Source organism: Dipodomys ordii, unplaced genomic scaffold, assembly GCF_000151885.1.
Source record: "Dipodomys ordii isolate 6190 unplaced genomic scaffold, Dord_2.0 Scaffold30, whole genome shotgun sequence".
NCBI classification, from domain to species: domain Eukaryota; kingdom Metazoa; phylum Chordata; class Mammalia; order Rodentia; family Heteromyidae; genus Dipodomys; species Dipodomys ordii.
In genome coordinates, this window is record NW_012267246.1 from 8089289 (window position 1) to 8117088 (window position 27800).

Genomic DNA, 27800 nt, shown 5'->3' on the forward strand with positions numbered 1-27800 from the left:
TCAGTCCTGGGGCTTGAACTCTGGGCTTGGGCGCTGTCCCTCAGCTCTTCAGCTCAAGGCGAGCACTCTACCGCTTGAGCCACAGCACTACTTCTGGTTTTCTAGCAGTTTATTGGAGATAACAGTCTCATGGACTTTCCTTGCCCGGGCTGGCTTTGAACCGTGATCCTCAGATCTCAGCCTCCTGAGTAGCTAGGATTACAGGCTTGAGCCACCGGCACCCGGCTACAATTTATGTTTTAAAATGTATACTAGCAATCCCCTCTATGAAGGAAGAGACCAAAACACAAAAGAAAATAATAAAATTTGATCTTCAGATACATATATATTATAAGAAAAATGAATATGTTGTACCACCGTAGGAAACACAGAAAAGAGGAGCTCTCTGTGAAAAAAAGTATATTACATTTAAAGCACTAAATTATTCATAAAATATGGCTCCTTAATCAGAATGAGAAAATAAATCTCAACAAATTACCAGAACTTCCTAATATTGTGTCCTTTTTTTCCTCCCTAAGGTCTTCTTCAGAAAAGGTAATTGATTTCCTGCTGAAGTCTAACTTTCTCCCTTTATCCAGAACATTCTTAAGCTCTCACGTACTCCTAGCATTCAAATTTGGCTTTGTAGATGAAGTCAGAGAACTCAGCTTTCATTTACACCTCAGTTAATGTTAATATGGCAAAACACCTTCTGAATGGATGGATGAGGGCCACAAGTTCCTCTCCCTAATCATGGGAACCATATCTGCTTGGGTTAATGCTATGATCTTCACATAGCATGACAGGTGCACATGAGAAATGGGTAGTAATAGATGTAAGGAGACATTAACCATTTTTTGAACAGTTTAAGATTATAAAAGAATGACTTTACTCATGTTGTGATTACTTCCTTGATACTTTGATTAGGTTAAAGTCCCAAGTTACTCAAATACCAATTCAGGTGTTAGTCTAAGGGGATTGTCATTATGGTCCCTAATCAAAGTACTTTAGTTACAGGGGCAGATCTTCAAAGCAGAGCTAAGGCCTCGTTAAGAGATGGAGAAAAATCCACCCCGAGCAATAGCATCTGTACATGCGCAACATGTCCATCCTCCCTCACGGACTCAACCCCACACAAGGCAAAACTGCACAGCCACACTCTCCTGTTCTATAATTTATTCCTTGCAATAAATCTCCTTACATAGTCCTGCTGGGTCTACTTCCCGGGTTCCACCTTGACTAATATACTTGTCATGAAGTCTCGTGTTTACCGCAGCACGAATGCAAACACTAGTAACTTCAACGATGAGTGCGTTCTTACAAGGACGAAGTTGTCAAGCCACTGGGGAGTGGCTGGGTAATAATGACTAAACTCCAAAGGATACCCCAGCAACAGGGAACTGGGAATCTCTGTAACCAGAGCCCATGGTGACCATCTGATGTTAGTCTAGAGGTATGCAGAAGGTAAACCTTCTCTCTAATTTGCATTATACACCCCAATCCTAAATCCTGTATGTAGTTCTTATCAACCCTTATTAAAATGACTTGAGCATCTTATTAAAAATGCACAGTCTGACCCCACAGAAGCAAGAGGGAGCCTGAGATTCAATCCTTCTAATAGGATTCTAGGTGAAGCCATGAGATTATCTACTTCCCTCCTTCTGCTGTCTAGGTTCAGACTCCTTTGTCTAAGCTCTGGACTGTATTATCAAGCTGTCATTCAACTTCAGCCACTACTGGATACTAATCAGATAATAGTGGATTGGAAACAAAGAGTAGTGAATGGCCTAAATAACAGTTCCCACATGATTCTTCAATAATAGTGGTTTGAAATTTGTCTGACCTTTAAAGTATGCTTTATTAACTGCTAATGATATATTTTTAGACCCCAAATCTCAGTTACATGAACAAATCTACAGAAAAATAAAGTGTCATACACCTAAAACATCTCCTAGTTTGTGTTTATTCTGGATCTTTTGTTATCTAAAACTTTCTGAGGTCAGATGCAGCACCTCCCATATCTTTCTTAAAATGAGTCTCTCAAATACGTTCTATATTTTAAAAATTACTTGCTTAAGGGATAACTTTAACATAATATCAAAGATTGTATTTATCAGATCTCAACATCATGCTGTAAGGCAAAGGCAAATAATACATATTAAGTCATCCTTAATATAAGAACCATGAGAAAAATTTCATTTTCATGAACCGTATGTTTTCTGGAGACACTCCTACACTCCTCCAGGTTGAGAGATTCTGGGTACTAAATACCGTTCATAACTGTTTTGTCTCTGTAGGTAAGTATAAAGGTTGGTATCAAAGATCCAAAGTCCACATGTTAAAGGTGGGTCCCCGGTCCCTAGCACTACTGGGAAGTGATAGCACCTTTAAGAGGAACTGAGGTCATTGGAGGGTGGGACTTTGGGTCTGTTTTTCTTTCCCAGCATCCCTGAGGTGAGCAGCTTCTTCAGGTACTGCTCCCTTGCTACAGGCCCAAAGCAGCAAGGCCAAGCCACCAGGGAAAGTAATCTCTGAAAGTATGAGGCAAAATTAATCTTTTCTCTTTATAAATTGTTTTTTATGCAGATATTTGTCATGGCACCAGAAAGCAGCGTAACAGAGTAAATCATTGATGTATATGCAAAGTCTGCCTTGTCTGGTAGAGATTTAATGGGCTCCCTTCCTTTCTTGGAGATAAGGCTTTGGGGAGTCGGCCAAAATTGTCAACTATGACATAATTTTCAGTTCTTCTCATTTCTTTCCATATGTAGCTATGAATCTCCAAACTGACTTTTCTGGTTTTCTTTCTTCCATCTTGGACTGAAGCATGACAGTTTAGATGGCTGTGCAGACTCCAGCTGGCCATCCCTGGAATTGCCTTCTCCAGGATTGCCAGCGATCCCAAACTGCCACTCCACAATGTATGGTTTGATGGGTTTTGTGGGAGCAATATCAGCAAGAATCCTTGAGGTGACTTCTGATGGCCTGCTTCACCTGCCCTGGGGATTTATGATCACCTCTGAGTATTTAGCAATGATTGATAATGATCCACTTTGAACACAATGAAAGATTGACAGTGTTCACCTTTACCTACATCTTGTCTGGAGGAAGCCAAAGATGGTTTCCTCCATTGTCTTGTATTCCACAAGCAGTTAACCACAAAGGACCATTCCACTTTAACATGAGACTGTCCTTCCGTATGATTTTCCACAGACTGAGATGGCATCTTCATTTTTCTAACTTCTAGAAAAGCTCACACTTCTTTCTTTTCCCCTGAGGTGTTCTGCACTGAGTATTTTCTCTATAGCAATGATATGAGCAATACCATCCCCTTTAGTTTGTCTCCCAATTTGTCTTTAAAAACTTGTTATTATGGTAATAACAAAAAATACATTTCCCGGAGGTATCCCCAATACAGTATTTCCTCCACACTGGGAATTTCAAAGATTCTACAGATATAGAATGTGCTCTGGAGACATGTATTTGCAAAACTTGACCATAAGCCAGTTCTAAGTACTTTCCAGGTTTTTGAATAAAGCATATCAAAGAGGGATTTCAAGTTTTTTGAGGACCCATTGGGACCAACTTGGAAGCTAAAGAGAGAGTGTAAAAGATGTTTCAAGTTGAAAGGGAAAGAAAGAGAATACAAAAGAACATTAAAACCCCATAGGTAGCACTAAAAAAATCACCTGGGGTTATGAAGTGTTGGAAAAGTGTCCCAAGTTCAAAGTAATAGTTTAGAACATTCAAAGTAAGTCTTCCAAAAGGCCTCTCATTTCACGATTACTGATAACCCCCAGCACAATGTAATTATGGACATTGCAGAAATGTGGGTACAACACAGTAAAGAAACTTATGGTAGATTCAGTGCTGTTCTATAAATAAGAATTTTTAAAAATTTCTGTGGCATCCTCCTGGAGATGAACAATTTTAAATGGAAATGATAAAGCTAGCTAATATTATAGTAAAATGGCTGGCTTGAGAAGTATGAAGGAGAACAGGCTCTCCAGGGAACATAGTTTTGACACCATATGACTAAGGGAGTTTGTCTGGAAGGATTTACAGTTGTGGACACTTGTATCTACCTTCTAGAATGTTCCTCCAGACCTTTCTATATCCCTAGGAATTCATGTGAATTATTTACCATCTATATCAACCATTGTGGTTTAGTTACCATCTATATGAACCTACATGAATTATTAAAACTCATGCTACTGAAGTAAGGATGTTGAATCTAACCGGCGCCATCTTGGCCAGGTGGTGGATGACAGAGTATTAGGTTTAACTGATGCCACCTTGTCTTCATAGTAGAAGCAGGGAAGTTGCACCTCCCAGGTGACTGGGTGTGTCTGAATTTCTAGAGGCAGAGGCAGGGACTTGGGCAATAGGTTATGGGTCTGCCAGTCTTGAGCCATGAACTCTCAAACTCCCTGTGGCCCTGGCCCCCTGTTCTGACCCTATGCAGGCCCAGACCAGCTAAGGCATGTGTAGGCCATACCTGATGCTCCTGTCCTGAATCCTGGCGCTCCTCCTGGTCAACATGGTGTCCCACTTCAGCTCCAATGGGGAGCTCTTAGTTTCTTAGTATTGTTTTTCTGCTCCTTCTTTCCTCTCCGGCTCTCAGGGCTCAGTTTTCTAACAGTGCTAAGTGCATCCGCTGGGCTGAAGAGCTTTGTGAGAGGAGTCCATCTGCAGACCACTGGCACTCCAATAAAGGCTCCAAATTCGATCCCTGAAAAATGTGGCTGCTCTGTTTTCTCATCTCACAACATGATAAATCTTTTGTAGAGAAAACTGCAGCAGTTATGCTTCCGACATCACAGAATTGTGACATCTACTAGTGGAATGAATAGTAGTACCAATGTATTATCCATAAACAAAATGTATCCAGCTCTTACTCTGTGTTGCACTGTGCTAAAGGTGTGATGTGGGTTGCCTCATTCGACGTTTATGACAACGTCATGAAGATGGTACCCCACACAAAGTTCACATCCACGAAAGAAATTGAGAAACGGAGACTTTCACTGACCCAGCTAGCCCTCCAGCTAGCAAATAGTAGAACTGCCATTTGAAGCCACTCTTACTCTTGAGATTTGGTCTTTATGCATTTATGACTTCCATGTTTAGTTCCCTTTATAAATGAATCCAAAAGATGGTTACCACCTTCTAATATAGCATGGACAATGACTGTGAGTTCAAAGGTCACAACCTAAGGTAACAGCTCCAGGAAAAGTGAAAAATGCCTGAAGACAAAGATGAGATGAGATGAGGCCATTCATAGTGTTTTCCCTGCAGCACCAAATCCATTCTCCAACGCGAGCTTTTTCACAAGGAATAAGAGCCCCAGGGAGCAGTTCTTTCTTTGTGGGCTGGTTCTATGTTGAGCCTTTTCACAAGAGGACACTGAGGGGACATGAGCACTGGAGGAGAGATGGAGAGATTCCTTTCATGTTCAGTGCACTCCTCTTCCTGGGCCCAGACACACAGCCCTATGGCCTCTCCAGCACTAGACTCCAGTAGCAACAGGATCCTGCAGGTACTTCTCCAGCCCAGAGAGAAAGAAAAAAGGGGAGGAGAGGGCAAAAAAGGGGAGGGAGGAGGAGAAGGGAAAAGAAAGGCAATGAGAGGAAGAGAGGAGAGGAGAAGAGAGGAGTAAAACAAAAAGATGAACAAAAAGGGATTCAAACATGGATAACTTCCATGGAAAAGCAAAATGTATATAAAAGGGATGGTGTTATGTGTCCAGTTTCAGAAGTACACAAAACTAGAAATTGAATACTAATTAGTAGGATTTCAATGTGGACCACAAAAAGAAGAGGATTGGTGACTTCAAAGGTAAGTCCGTATAAGAAATTCAAATGAAAACCCAGACTAGAAAACAAGATGAAAAGACAAGGTGAGCATGAAACCATCTGCAATGTAAGACAAACAGTCTAAGCTATTTATGAATAATAGAGGAGGGCAGGAATGGGAAAGAAATAGTTACAATGGCTGGAGATCGTTCCCAATTAAAAAATGATAAATTTAAGAATTTCTAGGAAACCTTATCAATATACATGCACAGACAACTCTACGTAGGTCCAACACAGTAAAACTGGTGAAAGCAAAAAATAAAGGCCTTAAAAGCAGCTAGAGTGAGAAGCATCAGTAATAGTAAAATTAGGGTTTAAAAGTAGGAACTATGTGAGCAGAGAAATGTGTTATCTCTAAAGAGTGGAAAATTTTCAAACCTGCCATCTAGAGTGTTAAACTCGGTGAAAATATCCTGAAATAAATTCATTTCTCCAACACATAACCTAGTAGGACATTATTGGTGGATAAGCCCATACTAAAAAGATGTTACAGTATCTAAGTGCCCTCAATGTCTAAATAACACCCAGCTTGCATCTTTTGTTTGTTTGTGTTTTGTGGATTTTTTTCCCTAGCTCCTTGGATCCCTCTTTACTCCTCGTGACCCCAGATCCTCTCTGTGGCTGCCTAGAATAAAGTAAATACATCCCACATTCATTTGTAAAGGTGGATCATCCTGGTTTGATTTTGTTATGATAGCTGACACATTGGTAGATCTGTTGGGTACAATAAAGATTATTGAGATCCCTAATAAGATGAGCTTCAGGCTTTTAAAGAAAATTGAGCCAAACTATAGATTACCCACGTCACAACACACAAAAGATTATAAATTTAGCAAAGAAAAGTTGTAAGAAAAGATAATGAACACTGACAAGTAGCCTGGAAACAGTGGTGAGGAGAAGGAACAGCTGTTCCGGGCTTGTAAGGGGAATTACTTCTAAAAAGAAAAATTGATGACCAGATGTGCTCCATAGCCCCTGGGGACCAATCAAAGAAGAGAAGTTAAAACTTCTATTAGTGTCAAGATAGGAAACACCCTCCTACAGCCAAGGGTTTTCATTGCTCAAGGAGGATGCTGAACCCATGTAGTGTTGGAGCATTTGAAAAGTTGAGAACTCAGACATCTGCAGGACAGTTCTGATCTTGTGACAGTTACAAGCTGGCCACTGGCGTGTTTTCATTCATTATTTTCAATGCTCTCCATAGAACCCAGGTGCTGTACCAACCCCTGTCTCCCTAACCCCACCAACACCTTGTAAAAGAGATGTTTGTACAGAAATTATTCTTTAAATTCTTAGAAACTCAGAAAGACAAAAATAGTCTGAGAGAGAAAGAACCAAAAAAAAGAGCATCCTTTTCAACATCTTGTTTCCAAATCTTCAGAGATCATTCACTTGTATTTTCCAAGTTCAGTTTTCTGGAACTCTCTTTGTAGCCTCTCTCTGCAGCTGGAAGCTGGGGAGACAATACACTTTAAGTGGCCTCTATTTATAGAGGCCTGAAAAGAACAAAACGAGATTGCCAGAGACTCTTTTCTAAAGCAATTTCGTGATGGCTCTTTCCCTGGTATCAGTTTGGAAAATTAAAGTTATTTGCCTGGGATGGGGAGGGGGGGCAGTGTCTCATCCAGACTTTCCTTTTTTGATAGCAGAGATTGGCAGCTGACCTGTCAATCTCAACAGTCAAACCATACTTGGTTTCACTGTTCACTGTATACAGGAAATGTAGTTCTTTCTATGCTTAGAAAATGGACCAATTTGCACGGTAAGAGATGTGGGAATGGTACAGGGCTGAGGACATACTTTCAGAAAGTAGAGGCCGTGCTGGAACGTTGGGTTTCTCCTCTTCCAGCTCTCTCCTAAAATATTTGTCTGGGTCTAGAAGAAAAGCAGGTTTATTCACCTCAGGTACCTCTCGTAGGGCTCCGATGCTTAATGACCTAAATGCATCTTCACAAAAACAAGGTTTAGGGAAGGAGAAGAGGAAAAGATAGCATTAATTCCTTGGAAAAAGCTAGCACATTCATGAGTTAATTTTTTTTAATTTCACCTTCTCATTACTCAGCTTGTACAGCTGCAATAATCAGTAAACCCTCTAAACACAGCTGTTCAAAATAAGTCTTTCTATTCAAAGGGACAGAGATGAACTCAAGGCTTCCTTCCATTTATTTTTCATTTCGAATTTTGTACTCTTTTTGCCAGTTTCCCTTGAAAATGGATATTCTCTCTTTTTGGAAAAGCTCCAGTTTCAGAGACTTGTATCTTTTGTAAAAGGGAAATCATATCCCTCCCTCCACCCATGTTTAACAAAACATCTTGAATTTCACAGGTACATTTTCATTCCCCTATAATGCAAACCACAGCTTTGTGGTTATGACATTTACTATTCGCACCATGATATGATGGGAATCTATTTTAATCATGCCCTGAAAAGCAGAGTCTAGTCTTAAACAAAGTGAAAAGAATTTTTTTTGCTCCATATGACAGGTGGATAATGAAACAGAAATCAACAAAAGCCGCATTCAAGACACCATTTCATAGTGCTTGATACTCCTGTGAACAGAGAAAACAGCCCTCTGGCTGGGCGTGGTAGTAGCTCAGTACCAAGGAAAAGGCTCCCTCTTCAGCAACTGCTACCAAGCAAGACATGTGCTAAGTCAGGGGTAATGCAACATGCTTCAGAATTACCTGGAGCACTTCTTAAAGCATGGACTACAACCAGGTACCTGTGACTTACACCTGTCATCCCAGCTTTTCCAGAGGCCAATAGTTTGAAGCCAGCCCAAGCAGAAAAGTCTATTGAGATTCCATGTTTGGTGGTTCAGCAAAAAGCTGAACTAGAGGCATGGCTCAAGTGGTAAAACTCTAGCCGAGCAAGCAAACCAAGAGAGCATTCAAACCACAATACCATGATTCTACATTACCACTCCTGGCTTCTGATTAAATAGAGGTGTTGGTACTAGAAGTTACATTTTAATGTTGTCTGTCCATAATGCTTGATACTGCAAGGCCAGAGACTACTCTTGGGGACCAATGTGCCATATCAAGTTAATGGAGATTTCGTCATCTTTTGTACTTAGAGACAGACAGGGCTGCTGAGGTTTTGGAGGCTTTGTCTCATGCCTGAGTTTAGGTAGCTGTTAATCAGCTGATCATAGACTTGAAGACATCAGCTCCAGAGTCACAGCAGTAACATTACTAATGAAATTGCATTTAGTTCTTGAGATATGCCCGGCATTGGTCAAAGGACTTTAGGTATAATATTTCACATAGTCCTGAAGCTAGATGTATTCTATGGAGTAGATTAGTTTATGGATGAGCATTAAGTGTTAACAAATGATTATGTTTGGTTTCCTTAGAAACTCTAACATCAGTGTTTGTTCTCCATGAAAGGATAATCATCTAATGGATAGGCATGGAATAAGATCTGTCATTCTCACCTATGTTGCTAAATGGGATGCTTCCCTATGATATTGATTTTTGTTGTGGTGGTTGTTGTTTCAACTGATCTGTTTCTTTGTTCACCCAGGCTGGTCTCAAATTCTCAATGAAGTCTCAGCCTCAGCTGCCAAGTGCTAGGACACAAAGCCTGGCTTACAATTACTTTTTGTTTCTAATAAAATCTTTATTGGTCAGCCAAAAACTCGATTAATACATCCTTATATGTAGCTGTGGTATTTCTAGACTAGAAAATAGTTTTATGAATCTCCCATTTTCTCTATGTTTTCATCCTTATTTAAATTAGCTATAGTAGCTCTTGCTCTTGCTCTTGCTCTTCTTTTCTAGCTCTCTCTGCTCTTTCTCTGCTCTCTTTCCCAGCCACGTGGAGTGCCAACCTTGCCTGGTCCCAGCAGGTCTACTGAATAAACCTACCCCTTACCTGGATACCACGTGAGTGCTACTGTTCTTACCCCTCTCTCTGCTCTTTTCTAGCTCTTTCCTCTCTCTTTCCTCTCTTTCCCAGCTCTCTCTCATTCCCAGGCCTTTCCCAGCCGCGTGGAGTGCCAACCTTGCCTGGTCTCAGCAGGTCTACTGAATAAACCTACCCCTTACCTGAAAAAAATAAAAATAAAAATAAAAAAAATAGCTACAGTACATACTAAATGGTACATATAGTTTTCTTTCATATACACATTATGTAGTGTTTAAAATAGGGTTAAATATATCTATCTTCTCAAAGACTTATCCTTCATAGTGGAGAAAACACTCCAAATCCTTTCTTCTACCTTTGTAAAATCTACAGTATATAATGATAACAACAACAATAATAATTGTGTGTGTGTGTGTGAGAGTTCTGGGCTTGAATTCAGGTCTTGTTCCCTCCTTTGGATTGTTTTGCTCAAGGCTGCTGCTCTACCACTTGAGTCATACCTCCACTTCTGGCTTTTTACTGGCTAACTGGAAATTAGAGCCTCATGGATTTTACTAAAAGCCCAGACTGACTTCCAGCCTCGATCTTCAGTTCTCAGCCTCCTGAGTAGCTGGGATTGAGGCATGAACCACCCATGCCAGGCTCACTGTATATTATTTTATCAATCGTAACCCTACTCTTAAATAGCCCTGCACAACTTCTTGCTCCTGCATTGCTGCACCCTCTGATAAACCTTTCTGTACCACTCCTCCATTGGGGATCCCAGCCTTAGGTCACCACCATCCTACCTGCCAAGTCATCAACAGGTACATTCTCAGATGCACACAAGAGAGGTCAGGCATGAAATGGTTCTCTGTGCTGCATTTATGTCACTGATACAATGATCTTCGGTGATCGTTTTATGCAAGCTTTTCAGGGTGTGATGTTACAGTTGTGTCACTGGCCTGATGCACACACCTGGATAGCTCAATCAATAACTCTACATCCCACTTTCCTCCCTTATTAAAGGGAGAGCCTTACGTTCTGTTTGTTAAGGAATTCATTCCTGGCAGCTAGAATATTGCCTTCCTTCATTCACACCAGTCTATAAATAACAATACAAACATGCATCCGCCATGCTTACTTACTGGCTGCTTTGTGTGTACTTTCACCACAGTAAAGTTTATCTGCTTTTTTCTTGTAGGTGTTTCTTTCCTTATAGGGTATAAGTAAATTGATGTCTTCTGATGCTCTGACACTAGAAGAAAAGAGTTCCTGATTAAACAAAATACTAATCATAGATTGAATTGACACTCTTGGCTATAGCAAATGCATATCTTATTTTTACCTGAGGTATTTCATACCTTTGGTAAAATGCCTACCATCCAGGGGGTGATATAAAGAAATAAGGATTAATGAAATCAAAAGTCCAGTTAAGTCTGGCACCAGTGGCTCACACCTGTAATCCCTGCTACTCAGGAAGCTGTGATCTAAAGATCACACCACCCAAAAGGCTTAGGATAGATTATTATTTTTTACTCCAATCATTGTAAACTTTCTTCCTTCAGAATAAGCTTTCTTTTACAATAAGAGCATGTTATTTAGCATATTTGGACTGTGATCCTCTATATTGCAGGCTCTGGAGTAGGCAGGGTTACAGGTACGAGTCATCAGCACCTGAATCACATATATTTTCAAAACATTTCTTCTTCCAATGTTTTGGAAATCTGAAGCTAACACTCTATAGTGGTATGATGAAAAGTCTTGTAGCCTTTTTTGTAAAGTTTTCACGTGTTTATTTTTATACAGATGCTGGAACAAAGTCTGCTACACGGCATGCCTAAATGTTAACTGTGGTGTGGCTAGAGGATTGCTTTCCTTTGTTCATTCCCAGCTTGCACTTCCAAATTGTCCAGCAATGAAAACATGTGTTATCTTTTTATTCTAAGAAAGACTCTAAGGTTTCATTGCCTATGTCAGCCATTTTATTTCCTGGATGAAAATAATTTTATGTGAGTGCAAATAAACATGTATCACTATAAATTAAGAAAATTGCGTGTCCATTGTGCTGCTCTGTGCCAGTTGTTACCTTAGCATTGGGACTCGGGGCCGCTGTATTTGATTCTGGTACCCTGCGTCTTGTATACACATTTATCTGATTTGAGGAAGGGAAGGGAAATAACAAAATGGTGAGACAAAGGACAAAGGGGGAAGCAATGCAACAGCGATACTCACAAGACACTATGTTGGAAATGAGCTATCCAATTTGGGGGCAGGGTGGGGGTGGGGTGTCTTGAGGGGACGGAAAGTGGGAAAAAATGAGGGAGGTGATAACAATGTTCGACAAGAAATATACTGATTGCCTTACATATGTAGCTGTAACCCCTCTTTACATCATCTTAACAATAAAATAAAATTTAAAAACAATAACAACAAAAGACTTGGGGTTACTTTTTAAAATGCTGTTCTTATTTATCTTCCCAGGACTTGAACTGAATATAACTCTTTACCACCTACCTACTTCTCAAACAACATTATAAAAATACTACAATATATTTTGGGGGGGAGGGTCAGTTGTGGGGCCTGAACTCTGGGCCTGGGCTCTGTCCCTCAGTTCTTCAGCTCAAGGTTAGTACTCTACCATTTGAGCCACAGTGCCACTTCCAGCTTTTTCTGCTTATGTGGTGCTGAGGAATCGAACACAGGGCCTAATGCATGCAAGGCAAGCACTCTACCATTGAGCCACTTTCCCAGCCCCCTGAAATATTTTATATAACGCAAATTGATATGATATTTCAAATGTTTTATATAAACCAGAAGTTAATATCAACATCTTTTTTTCTTCTTCACATCTTCAGACTTTGATTATTTAATTTTCCTCATGTTTCTTGTTTGCTTCAATATTCTGTAGCCTATTTCCCTTTTTTGTCCTTTGCCATGTATTTCTCCTTCATGAAAGCATATTTTCAGCTGCATTCATACACACCCCAAACTGGCATTTTTCTCTTCAGTCTCTCTAAATTCTCATTTATGTATTTTTCTTTCACATTTTCTCCAATGGACAGGAAATGGCATAGTCTTCTCCTTTCATTGACTAAGCTGATAAAGTCACAAGCACAATCGTTTGAAAGTATTTTCTTATTTATTTATTCATTTATATTTGTATTATTTTTAAGTAGCTGTACAAAGGGGTTGCCATTTAACAAAGCAGTTTATGACTACAGTGTCACCCCTCCCCCACTTCTTCTCCCATTCTTCTTAATTTGGGAGGATGTACATTGAATTCTTGACTACATTCACCTCCTTCTTTTCTCCTCTTCCTTTATCTACCCTTTTCCCATGATCCTACCCCACCCCCTTTCACGTACCTGCTTTCTTTTGTTCAACTTTGACTTTGCCTTTTTTAAGGAATTACAGTATGTGAGTTCTCCCTTGAATCTGCCATTTTCAGTTAATTTGTTTGTATACACTTGTATACCACTCAATGTATTTAAATCTAGCTTCTATATATCAGGGGAAAATATGCTTCCCTTGTCTCTCTGGGCCTGTTCTACTTCACTTAACATGCTTTTCCCCAAGTTTTAGAGAGTATCTTGTAAGGAGAGACTAAAAAGACCTATAATGTCTTCAGTATTGAGTGGAAAGCTCAAAGGACATTTTGAAGCTGACAATTCTCTTGGCCTGTGAGTTTCCCACACAGAGCCCAGTCACTTTCCAATGGAATTGACAGTTGCCCTTGACAAGTCAAAACTGATGATACTTTTTTAGCCATTTTCTTTCAAGTAGTTCAATAATTCCTAAATGACATAGTTCTGTGTTCTCTCATGGCTAGGGAGTCTTAGATTTACTCCAGGCCAGTTGTTTGAACTAGATAAAAGCAGAACTTTTAAGGAGCACAAACATTTTTTTTCATCTTTGTCCTTTGGAAAAAATGTTGTACAATGGAAAAAATTTTGTGTCTCAGAATTCCCCCGCAGCCTAGAGACTGGGGTCTCTGGAATGAGAAGATCTCTTCTGTTGTATGTCTATCTAATCTGGCACAGTGCAGTTCCATCTTTAAGATATACTTGTGAATTTTAAAACTTATCAGTGGGAAAAGGGGAAGATGCCTGGAGAGAGGGAGGGTGGGAGAATGCAATCATAATAGGAAATGTAGATACGAGAAGAACTGTTTAATATGTATAAAAAAAGAAGCACACTTCCTAATATACACATATAATTCCAAATCAGAATTCTTCTAGAGTTAGACATTTGAACCTAGGACTTAGGGAAGAATGAAAATATTTGGTAATTTTGATTTCTTTCTTAAGTAAGAAAGGAAAATAGGTCCAAAAAGTGTCAAAAATGGTTTTATACAATTTGCACCATATTCAACTGAATGCTGATGTAGTCTTTTATGCTGAAGAATTAGGATACCATAGAAAGATCTTACTTTGCTTCTTCTCTATCACCTTCTCTCAGACATGAAAGATACAAAAGGAGGAAAATGAAGCAGAAGGAAAATACTGGCATTGCTTTTCTTTAGCTTAGCACACATGGAAAAGTTGTTTGTACTAGAGATAAGAGTCTCATGGACTTGTCTGCCTATGTTGGCTTTAAACCATGAGTTAGAGTAGCTAAGATTACAGGTGTGAACTACTGGTATTTGACTTGATCAAGAACTCTTTGGTTGCCTGAGTCAGGCACCTCTGCATTTTATGTTTTCAAGCAAACGATGGAAGGGGTGATGTCGATCGAAACACACTGTTCTCAAAAACTGACATGTTGAATTGAAACTCCTCTGTACAACTACTTAAAGACAATAATCAAAATTGGGGAGAAGGGTGAACCATTTCCACCAGGCAGTGTGTGTGTGTGTGTGTGTGTGTGTGTGTGTGTCCCTTGTAGAAAAATTAGAAAAACCAGGCCTGGGGTTAAATCCAGTCTCTCAGTGACAGGGTGCTTGCCTAGCCTATGTGGACAGAGAGACATCTGACAGAGCAGGGTGGGGATAAGCTACCAACTCAGCTCTTTAAGAAAAGGTAATATAACTATGCTTGTTTTGAAAATATAGACATGGCATTGAAGTATAGTCTCATTCAAAGAAAACAAGTCCCTTAAAATTGGCACGGTGGGGATTGCAGTTGAAGCGGTGGAGCCTCTGCCTAGCAAGCAGGTAAACCCCAGTACCACAAATACATGGATATATAAATTTTTAATGATAAAATTATATCAGTATAATTATTCATCAAGCAAGGTTGCCAAGGAATAATAGAAAGTGAAATAAAATGAGCTAGAAATTGTGAACATAGTTAAAATGCTCAAATTACTAAGTTTTGAGTTTCAGGAAAGGCTGAACATGGTAAATGGAATTTTGATAAATAGGAAATTCCAGCTGGATGTGGGGCTCATGTGACAGAACATTTGCAAGCTCAAGGTTCTGAGTTCAAGCCCCATTACTGGCAGAAAATACAAGGGGACATTACTGCATTGCTTGAACTAGTTTTAATCAAGACCTGACACACCTGCCTTCAGTCATTCCAGCCTGTGATACAAAGAGGAGCCATGATTTTCCTGCTACCCGGTCAGGACTTTATTTCCTCATTGTAGAGTTGGGTGGGGAGGACAGGCGGGGCGGGGGGGGGGAGGGAGGCAGGTGCATTTTAACCTCAACACAATCTTTCTGTTCTCAACATTTTATGCTTGTACAAGATTCACTATGCTACACTTCTAAATTGAAAATATCCTTCAGCCCCAACGTACAATGACACTTGACATTTCAACAAGCCACAATTCAGGGAAATGGAAGAACAAACACTGAGGCATAATTGACTGTCACAGATGTTTAAAAGGAGAATCCTTTTTCCTTCTAGTGCCTGTCAGTAGAGGCCTAAAAAGTCTGACAGCAGGATTGTTAATTAGAAGGTAAAAAATTCATCCCCAGGTTCCAAGGTAAAGTGCTCCATTCCCTGCACAGGCTAGTCTGTTAGTTTTGAGGGGTTCTAGGTGAGACTCTAGGGTACAGAACCAGGACTGATGACACCAAACAGAACTGAGTGTGGAGAGTGAGAGATGCATACTCTAGGCCTGGAGGGCTCCTCCCTGCTGGTCTCACCCCATGTTGACCCAAGTGCTTAATGCATTTACCCTAGTATTACCATCAGAGGGGTGCAGCAGGCCCATATCTCCTTCATATTTAAAACATAATCTGGGGCTGGGAAGGTGGCTCAGTGGTAGAGCACTTGCCTCACAGGTATGAGGCCCTGGGTTCAATTCCTCAGCACCACATAAGCAGAAAAAGCCGAAAGTGGTGCTGTGACTCAAGTGGTAGAGCACTAGCCTTGAGCTGAAGAACTGAGGGACAGCGCCCAGACCCAGAGTTCAGCCCTCATGACCAACAAAATAAAAACATAATTTGCAAATCAGGTGCCTGTAATACTTGCTACTCAGGAAACTGAGATTTGAGGATTGAAGTTCAAACTTAGCCCAAGCTGCAAAGTCCATAGATTCTGATCTCCAAAAACTCAGAAGTGCAGCTGTGGCTCAAGTGGTACACTGCCAAGCTTGAGTGAAAAAGCTCAGGGTTACCACCCAGGTCCTGAATTCAGTGGCACACATGCATGTGTGCACACACACACATGTGTGTATATGTGTGCGTGTATATATATATATATATATATATATATATATATATACGCACACATATATATAACTACAGGTGAAAACTTATGGCTGCAGCTACTCTATGAAGTTGGGCAGGGGAAATAGTGGATTGGATGTTGTAGGAAAGATGTATGAGTTTCCTAAGGGCCAAATAGAAGTGAATCTTGGAGCTGTGCTAGAGGAAACATCAGAAGCATGAGAATCTTTCATGATTTTCCAAAGCCCATCAGTGTCTTATGATAGACCTGAGCTGTTGAGGGTGGGACACAATAGATAGCTTACAAATGCATTTTCTGGAAACACAAAATACAGAGGTGCCTGACTCAGGCAACCAAAGAGTTCTTGATCAAGTCAAATACCAGTAGCTCACACCTGTAATCCTAGCTATTCTAGAGTCTGAGATCTGAGGATCATGGTTTAAAACCAACCTAGGCAGACAAGTCCATGAGACTCTTATCTCTAGTACAAAGAACTTTTCCATATGTGCTAAGCTAAAGAAAAGCAATGCCAGTATTTTCCTTCTGCTTCACTTTCTTCCTTTTGTATCTTTCATGTCTGAGAGATGGTGATGGAGAAGAACCAAAGAAAGATCTTTCTATGGTGTCCTAATTCTTCAGCATAAAAGACTACATCAGCATTCAGTTGAACATGTGCACCTTGTATAAAACCATTTTTGACACTTTCTGGACCTATTTTCTTTTCTTACTTAGAAAGAAATCGAAATTACCAAATATTTTCATTCTTCTCTAAGTACTAGATTCAAATGTCTAACTCTAGAAGAATTCTGATTTGGTATTATATATGTATATTGGGAAAAGTACTTCTTTTTTTGTCAGTCATGTAGCTTGAATTCTGGGCCTGGACACTGCCCCTGAGCTCTTCAGTTCAAGGCTAGCATTCTACCACTTGAGCCACAGTGCCACTTCTGGTTTTCTGAGTGGTTTATTGGAGATAAGAGTCCCATAGACTTTCCTGCCCATGCTGGCTTTGAACCATGATCCTCAGATCTCAGCCTCCTGAATAGCTAGGATTGAGCCACCAGTACCCTGCAAAGTGCTTCTCTTTTTATAAACATTTCACAGTTCTTCACTGAGTTAATGATTAATGACCTGCCAAAACATCCAGAGAGTTTCACTGGTAAAAGCTGCAAAACATTGAAGGAACAAATGACACCAATTCTCTACAATCTGATCCAGAAAATAGAAGCACATTTTGTAACTCACTCTGTAAAAGCCAGCCCAACTATCTAAAGATAGTTCAACAAAGGAAAAGCCACAGACCAATCTCTCTTATGCGTATGATTGCAAAAATCTGTAACATCATATTAGCAAATCCACTCCAACAATGTACAAAAATTATATACTATAGTTGTATATATAAGATTAATCCAGGTATTCATGTGAAGATGAATTGATAGAATCACTATGTCAATAGACTAAGGAAGAAAATGTATTATTAGACAATGCATGCAGAAAAAACCACTTGATAAAAATCCATTCATGTTAATGCTCAGAAAGGCGGAAAAGAGGAGAACTTACTCTATTTGATAAAAAAAAATTATTAAAGACATACCATTAGTACACTTAATGATAAGACATAGTATACTCTCCCCCTAAGACTGATAACAACAAAAAGATGTTCTCTTGCTCTCTTGACATCATTGAAAGTCTTAGTTAATGTAACAAAACAAAAAGGGAAATTGTAAGTATATACATTGGGAAAGGATAAATGTGACCTGCCTTTGCTTGAAAATGGCATAATCATCTATGTGGGAAATCCCAAAGGATAAGCAACAAAAACAAAAAAATAACTCTTTAGAACAAATAAGCTATTATGACAAGGATTCATAATGTAGGACTATTATACAAAAATCACTATCTTTTTTATAACCTAACAGCAAATGATTGGACTTTGGAATTTAAAACATGTCATTTTCATTACCATCAAAATTGAAATAGGATATGTACTCTAACAAATTGCATGTAAGAATATCTGTGTTAGGAAATGTACAAAACTATAAGGAAAGGAATAAAAAAGACACAAATGAAGGGCTATTCACAGGTGGAATGAATAAATATTCTCCATGATTTCCAACCTTAACTGTAATTCCACACAATCCTCACCAGTTTTAACAAGTTATTATTTAGATATCAATAAACTAAAGTTTTTTGTTTTGTTTTTTGTATGTCGTGTGGCTTGAACTCTTGGCCTTGGCACTGTCCCTGAGCATTTCAGCTCAAGGCAAGTGCTCTACCTCTTGAGCCACAGAGCCACTTCCGGTTTTCTAGTGGTTTATTGGAGATCAAAGTTTCATTTACTTTTCTGGCCAGGCTGGCTTTGAACCAAGATCCTCAGATCTCAGCCTCCTGTGTAGCTAGGATTACAGGCATTAGCCACCGGCACCCAGCTAAACTAAAGTTTTTATGAAAGTATTTTTAAATCCAAACATTCTGAGATGATAGATGATAGATACAGTGGATAGATCATACATACATATATACATATATACATACATACCCATATAGGCCAGATATGATGGCACATGCCTATACCCAAGAAGCATGAGACAGGAAGATGGAGAGTTCAAGGCCAGCCTGTGATACGTAGCAATAAATCCTATTTCAACCAGAAAAATAAGTACATAAAGGAAGTCATTGGTTCAAGAAATAAAACCAGATATGCCCCTGGTGACAAACCCATATATTTACTTATCCCCTCAAAATTAAGAGAAATATTTGAGGCAGCCTTTGAATATCCATAAAGCACAGAAGAAAGTTTGAGCCAAACTTCTGTCTGATGTAGGTTCCTGCTGACATTTGAGTAATACTTCAAATTACTCACCTGTGTGTTATGTCATCTTCACTTTCTTTGCTAAGTAGACAGTGTTCACTTGGGTCTGCAAATGGATCCTCTTTAGATAAAGACTTTACTTTCGTGGTTTCCTCTTGACACTCACTTTTCATTAAATCCATATTTCCTTTAGGTGGAGCAAGACAGCTCTCAATATGCCAATGCTTTGCCTGAAAAAAATCAATTTTATTTCTATAACATTTATTCCTACCATTTATTTCCCCTCCATCTTTGCTAACATATTGTTTTGCTTTCTCCATGATTACTATTGTGATTGACCTTGCTATACTACTCACAGGCATGTACCTGTAGAACTTTGTCAGAATAAAAGAGAGACACCCACAAGTTTATCACTTTTCTATCCACAATAGCTTAGCTGCCAAATCAGCCTAGGTTCCCAACAACCAATAAACAGATAAAGAAGATACAGTATTTATATACCGTGAGGTATCACTCAACTATAAAGAAGAATAAAGTATGTCATTTCCTGAAACAAAAAGTCATTGGTTGCATGAAATATATCAAGCTCAAAATGCCAAATATACCATGTTTTCACTTAAATGTAGAAGCTAGACTTGAAAGGAAGAGGAAGAGGTAGAGAAAAAAGAGGAGGAGGAAGAGGAAGAGGAGGAGGAGGAGGAAGACAAAGAAAGAGGAGGAGGAGGAAAAGGAGGAGGAAGAAGGAGGAGGGGGGAACATGAATGTAAAAACCTATCAAAAACACTGAAAATAGGATGAAGGGGGAGAGTGAAGGGAATATACTAATGGATATAAATTTGTTCAAAGTACACTGAAATTATCATAATGAAACCCCATTGCACTATTAATGTAAACTAACAAAAAATAGAAAAATAAAATAAAAAAATTCAAATTTTATGTATTTAAATAATGGTGTTTATTTATTTAAATTAGTGTTCATATAAATTATTTAAATTTACTTTTTAAGCTATTATTAAATCTACCATAAATAGATTCCTCTGCTGTAAACTTACCATAAGCCCACATATGAGATCATTAGCTCTTAAAGATTTGGACACAAATAACTAAGGCAGGATTCTTAAGGAATTTTACAGTCTTGTAGGGGACATGAGTCATATGTAACACATATATAAATATGTAGCATATGTCTACGTTTAATAAAGGTATATAATGAGAAGTGGCATAAGAAACAAAATGAACAATAAACTACAAAAGATTATTTTTTATTTCTACTTTAAAATCATGAATAGCAAAATGTGTAGTTACTAAAAACCAAAACAAACTTTTATTAAAGAACTCCAGGATTTTTTTCCTACAACTACTTTGTTTGCATTCTACTTCTAAAAAAATCCTGAAAAGAACTGTGCAATTATTGATTTTGCTATAAAAGTGTGCTATATAATCATTTTCACAGAAGTTTGCCTACACAGCAAATATATCCATCTAGTTAAAAATCCCCATTGACAATTGGTTCTATTTTTCAAATACAAGATCAATTTCCTTGTCATATATTGTTCGTGTTGTACTCACAGGTTGTACCATAGAACACAACCTTTATGATATGAGCAAAACATAAGGCATCCTGAAGATATTTGACTACATTACAGATTGCTCAATGTTGTCCTAAAGGTTTACAATATTAAGTGCTTATCAGAGCCAAGGGGAAATAAAGGTCAGCAAATGAAATGAACCTCATATCCAATAATAAATAACAAAAGAAATTCAGCCTCTTGTTAGTATCCAACAGAGGAAAAGAAAAGAGGAATGTCCTTCATCCCATGAAACCAGGTTGATGGAAATGAGGTTTTTATGGCATAGGAACTCCCAGTTAGACTGGTACCCGGAAGCTGGTACTGAATATGATGATGTGGAAAGACGTTGGGCAAGTGTTAAGAGATAGATCCTAGAGGAAGGTGTGTAGCATAAGGAGGTAGCAGCCCTCAGAAGGGATTCAGTACTGAGCTATTTCCCATGAAAGCAAGTCTGGCCCTTGCCAACTCTCCTTCCTCTTACCCTACCATCTCTTCCTCTTCCACCCTCCCACAACTAGGATGCCACCTTCCCTGTGAGTGCAGCCCAAAGTGCCTCTCCAGCATGGGTCATTGTGTCAGACACCATTTGTGAACAGGAAATGGATGCATGCAGGGACCATAGATTCCATGGGAGAGTGATACGTTCTTTTCCAAAGGAAGCAAGAAATCTGGATCTTTCATGATTTTTTTAAAATGTAAATCATATTTTCAACACTGGGTGGAGAGAGACAGCCATTCCTAACCACCACATCAATTGGATGAGAAGAGGTACCACTGCCCAAACTGCCCAGCAGGACAGAATTTAGAGCTGGAGGAAAACTCTAGAAAATATGGGCACCATCTGATTTCTTCTTATCCTACAATCATCTGATAGTTTCTTTGAATAAATGTGTATTTGTGGACAAAATATTCTCACCCCTCTTTTGCCAGCTCTAGAAATAGGCATGCCAGAACACTTGGGAAAAAAACTAACTTGAAAACTAGCTGAAGATCAAAAGCTATCCTTCAAGTGATTGAAAGGTAGTTCTAAAAAAATCTTTCATGAACTACATGACATTATATTATACTGACTCTTACACATTTTAACAAGATTGCAGAAAATTAAGTCTTAATATAAGAAATTAAAATGTATTATTGCCTCCTCTCATGTTTTTATATCTACTAAACCAATGGTAATTCAACTGAAACATAAATGCTACATTTAAATGTCAGAAGAGTTTCTATTTATCCTTTCCTCTTCCCTTTCTTCCTTATCTTTCCTCCTCTTCCCTTCCCTACTTTTCCTTGTCTTGCCTTCTCCTCCCCTCCCTTCTCTTCCCTTCCTTTTTGTCCACCCTTCCCTCCTCCCTTCTCTCTTGAGACAAATAGCATCCATTTTCAAGGCACTTGAATTTTTGAAAAAAGAAAAGTGACTCCTTCAAAAGAAACCTTAAGCAGAAGGGATGAGAAAGCTCCGTTGCCTTTATGTTTACCGTCTTTGTCATCCTTTCTAAAACTGGCCCAGTTCTAGTGGCTCCTTTTCTGTCCTAAACAAGCAAGAAGGATATAAGATATATGGATTTGTGAAGATTTGGAAAGACTGAAATCCTAGCAAGAGCAAGGGGATCCAAATAGGGAAAGAAAAAGTAAAATTCTCCCTCTTTGCAGATGACATGATCCTGTATTTAAAAATCCCCAGAGATTTCTTCCACCAAGTTACTTGAGCTGATCCTAAACTTTGACAAAGTAGCAGGATATAAAATCAACCCACAAAAATCAGTAAATTTTCTGTAAGCCAGCAATAAGGAGAGAGAAACTGAAATCAGGAAAACAATACAATTTGTAATAGCCTCCAAAAAACCACAACCTACTAATTAACCAAAGATATAAAGGATCTCTACTGTGAAATCTTTAAAAATCTGAAAAAGAAATTGAAGCAGAATTGAGAAAATGAGAAGCCTTTATTGATCCTGTATTGGAAGAATTAACATTAAAATGGCAGCACTGCCCAAAGCAATTTGTAAACTCTGCAATATCTATCAAAATCCCAACAACACTCTACACTGACATAGAGAAAACAATCCACAAATTCATTTGGAATAGCATACGACCCTGAATCGAAAAAAAAAATCCTTAGCAGACAGAATATTGTTGAAGGTGTAGCAATACAAACTTCAAACTCTATCACAAAGCCATAGTAATACACAGCTTGGTACTAGCACAAGTATAGGCCAAAGGACCGATGGAATGAAATGAACCCACAAACCTAAAGCCACCTAATATCTGATAAGGGAGCCAAAAGAACAGGATGGAAGAAAGACAGCCTCTTTAATTCTACTAGTAGAATTGGCTATACATATGCAGAAAATTGAAGCTATATGCCTATACATCATCCTTCACCAGATTCAATTCTAAGTAGATCAAAGACCTCAATGTAAACCCAGATACCATAGAAATATTACAGGTAGGGGTAGGGTTAACTTTAGGGCTCCTACACATAGCTCGAAAATTCCTAAGTAAAGATTCAGAATCACAACAAATGAAAGTAAGGCTAGAATAATGGGATTGCATCATACTAAAGAGTTTCTGCATAGCAAAGGACATATCTAATAAGAAAAATAGAAAGCCCACAGAATTGGAGATTTTTTATCAGCTATGCATCAGACAAGGGCCTCATATCTAAAATATATTTAGAGCCAAAAAATTAAACCCCTCAAAAATAAACCCTCAAAGAAACACCTACCCAACTGATAAATGGACTAAAGACTTAAAGAGAGACTTCTCAGAAGAAGTAAGAATGGCCAATAGACATGTGAAGAAATGTTCAACATCTCTGGCCATAAAAAAAAATACAAAACAAAACAACATTGAGCTTCCACCTCATGCCAGTTAGAAAAGCCATTATCAAGAAAACTAACAATAACAGATGCTGGCAGGGATGTGGCCAAAAAGGATTGCCACTACATTGTTCGTGGGAATGTAAACTCATTCAACCACTCTGGAAAGTAGTATGGAAGTCCTTCAAAATACTAAACATAGAGCTCCTCTATGACCCAGCAATCTCACTCCTGGGCATTTACCCAAAGTACCATAAACAAACCCACACTAAAGCTACCAGCACAACCATATTCATTACAGCATTATTTACCATAATCAAGATATGGAATCAACCCAGATATCCCTCAGTGGCCAAATGAATCAAAAAAATATGTGATATATACAAGATGGAATTCTATGCTTCCAACAGAAAGAATGATACTGTACCATTTGTAAGGAAAAGGAAATACTTGGAAAAAAATATACTAAGTGAAGCAAGCCAGACCCAAAGAAACATAGATTGCATGCTTTCCCTCATTTGTGGTAAATAGAATGTGCCGATCTACAAGTAAACAAACTGGATGATAAAAGAAAAAAAATGTCTACACCGAGACCTGATAAATTATATAGGTCTCTAGGCATTCACACAAAGTAAGAGATATTCTTAGGAGAGGATCACATAGGCACAATAGCTATGTGCTTCTGACTCTATAAAATAAAAATTATTGAAATGAAGTCCAAGAAGTAGAAACAAGAGTTTTTTTTATTTTGTTGTTGATTTTATTTTCATTTCCTTCTGTCTTGTTTGTTCCTTTGTCAGTCTTTGTGAGGGAGGAGGAGGCACAGTGATACTGACTAGCTACTATGTTGAAAATGAACTAGACAACATGTGGGTAAGGAAGAAGGGAAAAACTGGGAGAGAGTGGGCAAAGGAATGACACTGTTCAAAAAGGAATGTACTCACTATCTGACTTATGTAACCTCTGTAATAAAATGCCCAAATATTTCTGAAAATTAATAAAAATCAATCAATAAAATAAAGACAATAAGAACTATTGATGAGAAATATCAATGGTACAAAAGTGAGCAACTCCACTAACACATTTTCTTAATGAAAGTACAGTTAGCTGCAGATGGCATTTGGCAGGCATAGTTTATTTGGCATGCCTACCTAGGATGGGCGTATTTCTTACTTCAACCCCATCTAAGGGACTTATACCCAGACTTTAGCCCCTTCAGAATGCTGCCTCTCTTTGTCTGTTACTCAGTGTTGTCCTCCATCCCACCAGAAACCTTGTGCTCATCTGGTAACATCTACAGCACATGGACTTCTTCAGTTGCCAAAGCAGGCTTTCAAATTCTATTCTATTTAAACCACCAGGCATGAGCCACCCATCTCACCCACTGCACATCCACCCACGCAGCTGCTGTCCTTACTTAGAAAAGTCTAGCATTTGCCTTACTTACACTCATACAGGCCACACGAGGTACAGTGGTGATCCCACATTGCTCAGGCCTACATGAGTTCACCTTCCAAGATTTTCTGACTTATCTTCACCCTAAAGAGTTGCCCAGAATTGTTTCCATATGTGTGGATATAGGATATCATAACATTGGCACAGAGCCATAACTAAGCATATCTTCCAGCAGTATGAGAACTGCCATATTCCCCCAGAATGAGATTAAAACCTGTGGCTACTGAAGGGAACCAATACAGGTGGGGACACCAAGAGGGGTTTTGCCTTAAACCCACCCCACCATGTCTGAACTCTCCTGGATAAAACTACTGAGACATAGACTGCTTTCTCAGCACAAAAGGAACTTGGGCAGAGTTCCCAAGGAAATAAAAAAGTGGGGAAAAATTATAAAATGTGAGATCATGAATATTTCCTTTTTCCAGCCCCTCCACTACCCAATTTATTTCACAGAAACAAGTTCTAGCTTAATTTCATACGAGCAAGGGGTAGGATCTGAAGTGGGCTCTATAGGTTGGAAGTCCAGCTCTGCCACTGAGATTTCCTTCCCAGGCAAGTTGCTCAAATTCTTCATAATTCCGCTTTATCTTAACATAGAAGCAATGGGAGTACACCCTGCCCCCTTGACAGACTGAGAAATTGTGAAAATTAAGAGAGTAAACTCATGCAAAGATCTTAAATCATCCAAATACATAAGGGAAAACTTAACAGATGTTGCCTGTCATTAATTTGGCAGACGCAAATGACCAAGAAGATTTATTTTAATTTAAAATGTGCTACATTTGATTATTATTGTTACTATTACCTGATATTTACCACATGGTTGCCAGGAACTAGCTACCCTAAACCCTATCTCGAAACAACAAATTGAGCATGCCAGCAAACACTACTCCAGAAGGAGAGATTTGAGGATCAGGGTTCAGAGCCAGACCAGGTAGGAAAAATCCATGAGACTCACCTCTAATTAACTACCAAAAAGCTGGAAGGAGAGATGTAGCTCAAGTGGTAGAGTGATAGCCTTGAGCAAAAAAGGAACAATGCTCAGGCTCTAAGCTCATTATTACTACCAACAGTAATATAATTATTACTAATAATGATAAAGAATCTTTATCCACGTGGATTTGAAATGGAAGGAATTCATTTCTTTTCAGACACTACCTTGGGCTGTGCATGGCCACCATATTTCCACGTACCTACAGAGACCATCAGGAAAGAAAGTCAGTCCTCTCAGGACCACTGAACATTAACCACTGATAGACGCAAGCAGAAAGCGGCTTATGGTCATGGGGAATATCCAGCCAATCAGAGAGTAATCAAGAAGCCACATCTCTACCTGACCAAAGATCAGAACAGGCACATCGCCAAGCCCCGTCATGCAGACACTGCAGTCGGCAGAAGAAGAAATGACCAGCACATGGCCACCGGCCTCACATATCTCCACGGAGCTTACTCTGTCTTCATGAGGTTGCCATGATCTTATCAGAGGTGGAGTCTGTGTGATTTTCTTCTTACTGGAATGAAGACAGTACTCCTGAGGGGAAAGAAATACCAGGACTTTAAAAATTCAACTATTAAAGCGACTATAATGATATAACAAGAAGACCGAAATGAAAAATATGTACATTTGGATCTCATTAATCTATGATCTAAATGCAAAAGAGAATTCATGATAGCAGAGGTTACAACAATGGTATTAACATTTTATTTATTTTTTTAAAGCCTTCTTAGAAGTGGAGATGGGAAGATTGTAGTTCTAGGCCAGCTCAGAAATACAAACATGGTAAGACCCTATGTGAAAAATACAAGCTGAGCATGGTGACACACAACTATAATGTCAGCCACTCAGGAGGTAAAGGTAGGAAGCTCATGGATTAAGAAAGACCTTCTCACTGACTTTATGGATTTGGGAAGTGGAAAGAAGAAAGAGAAGGGAAAGAAAATGAGAAGAAAATAAATAAACAGGAAAGTTTTTGATAGACATGAATGTTGCCACGTATAGACTATAAAATATTTTGTAATTTATAATGTTATTTGAAAATTGAGCAGGGATGCAGTGATTTAATAAACAACTAATTCAGAATGGCAGCGATGTTAGATGAACAGCAAATAGTCTAAATTATATTTTCATCTTAATTTCAAATAAAGATATCATAATTATTTACATTCAATTAATGCTCTAGTGCAAAACTGTATTCCTCAATTTGATGTCTGATTTGACTATATATTAGTATGTTTTCATTTTAGAAGAATTCTGGCTTTTTCCATCAATTATTTAAAAGAAGTCTCTGCTCAAAACCTGAACATACTCTGCTGAAAGGAAGCAACAACGCTTGATAAAAAATGTACTCATTACCTTGTTCATGTAATTGTGACTCCTCTGTACAGTATTTTCACAATAAAAAAATTAATAAAAAAAGAAAATACTCAAGACAGACCAAAACAGACAAGGCTCAATTTGTACAACCAGATTCGATCTTATTAGACATGTGTTCAAAAAACAAGAAAAATAATAATTAGGACAATTGAGAACTTCTTCAATTTACCTCTATATTCCAGATTTTCAGCCATCCATCAGTGGCCCCAGTGGTAAGATATTTGTTCAGTTTGTCAATAGACATAATAACGGATCCAGTTCCACCATGAGCCAAAAACTCAGCCAGAAGTTGTTTCTTATATGTATCCCAGAATCTCACAAAGCCAGATCCTCCGCAAGATACCAAGGTGGCTCCTTCTAATGAGGAAGGAAAAACCTAATTTGGAAACTATAACAGCAGCTTCCAGAAACCATTTCCTCACGTGATTTGGCCTGTGAAAAGCATATGATACTGGCCAGGTGAGTAGCACTGCA

General features: G+C 38.7%; 1 protein-coding gene across 1 annotated transcript in view; it reads right to left on the reverse strand.

The window, feature by feature from the left end:
* The window catches only part of Wdr49 (WD repeat domain 49), a 113883-nt gene that overhangs the window by 3281 nt on the left and 82802 nt on the right, over window positions 1-27800 (reverse strand). The window contains exons 15-19 of the mRNA XM_013016147.1: window positions 27496-27683; window positions 26286-26483; window positions 19162-19340; window positions 10827-10936; window positions 7632-7778 (exon numbers count right to left, since the gene is read on the reverse strand). Coding sequence (XP_012871601.1) covers window positions 7632-7778; window positions 10827-10936; window positions 19162-19340; window positions 26286-26483; window positions 27496-27683 — 822 coding nt within the window. The remainder of the gene's footprint in view (window positions 1-7631; window positions 7779-10826; window positions 10937-19161; window positions 19341-26285; window positions 26484-27495; window positions 27684-27800) is intronic.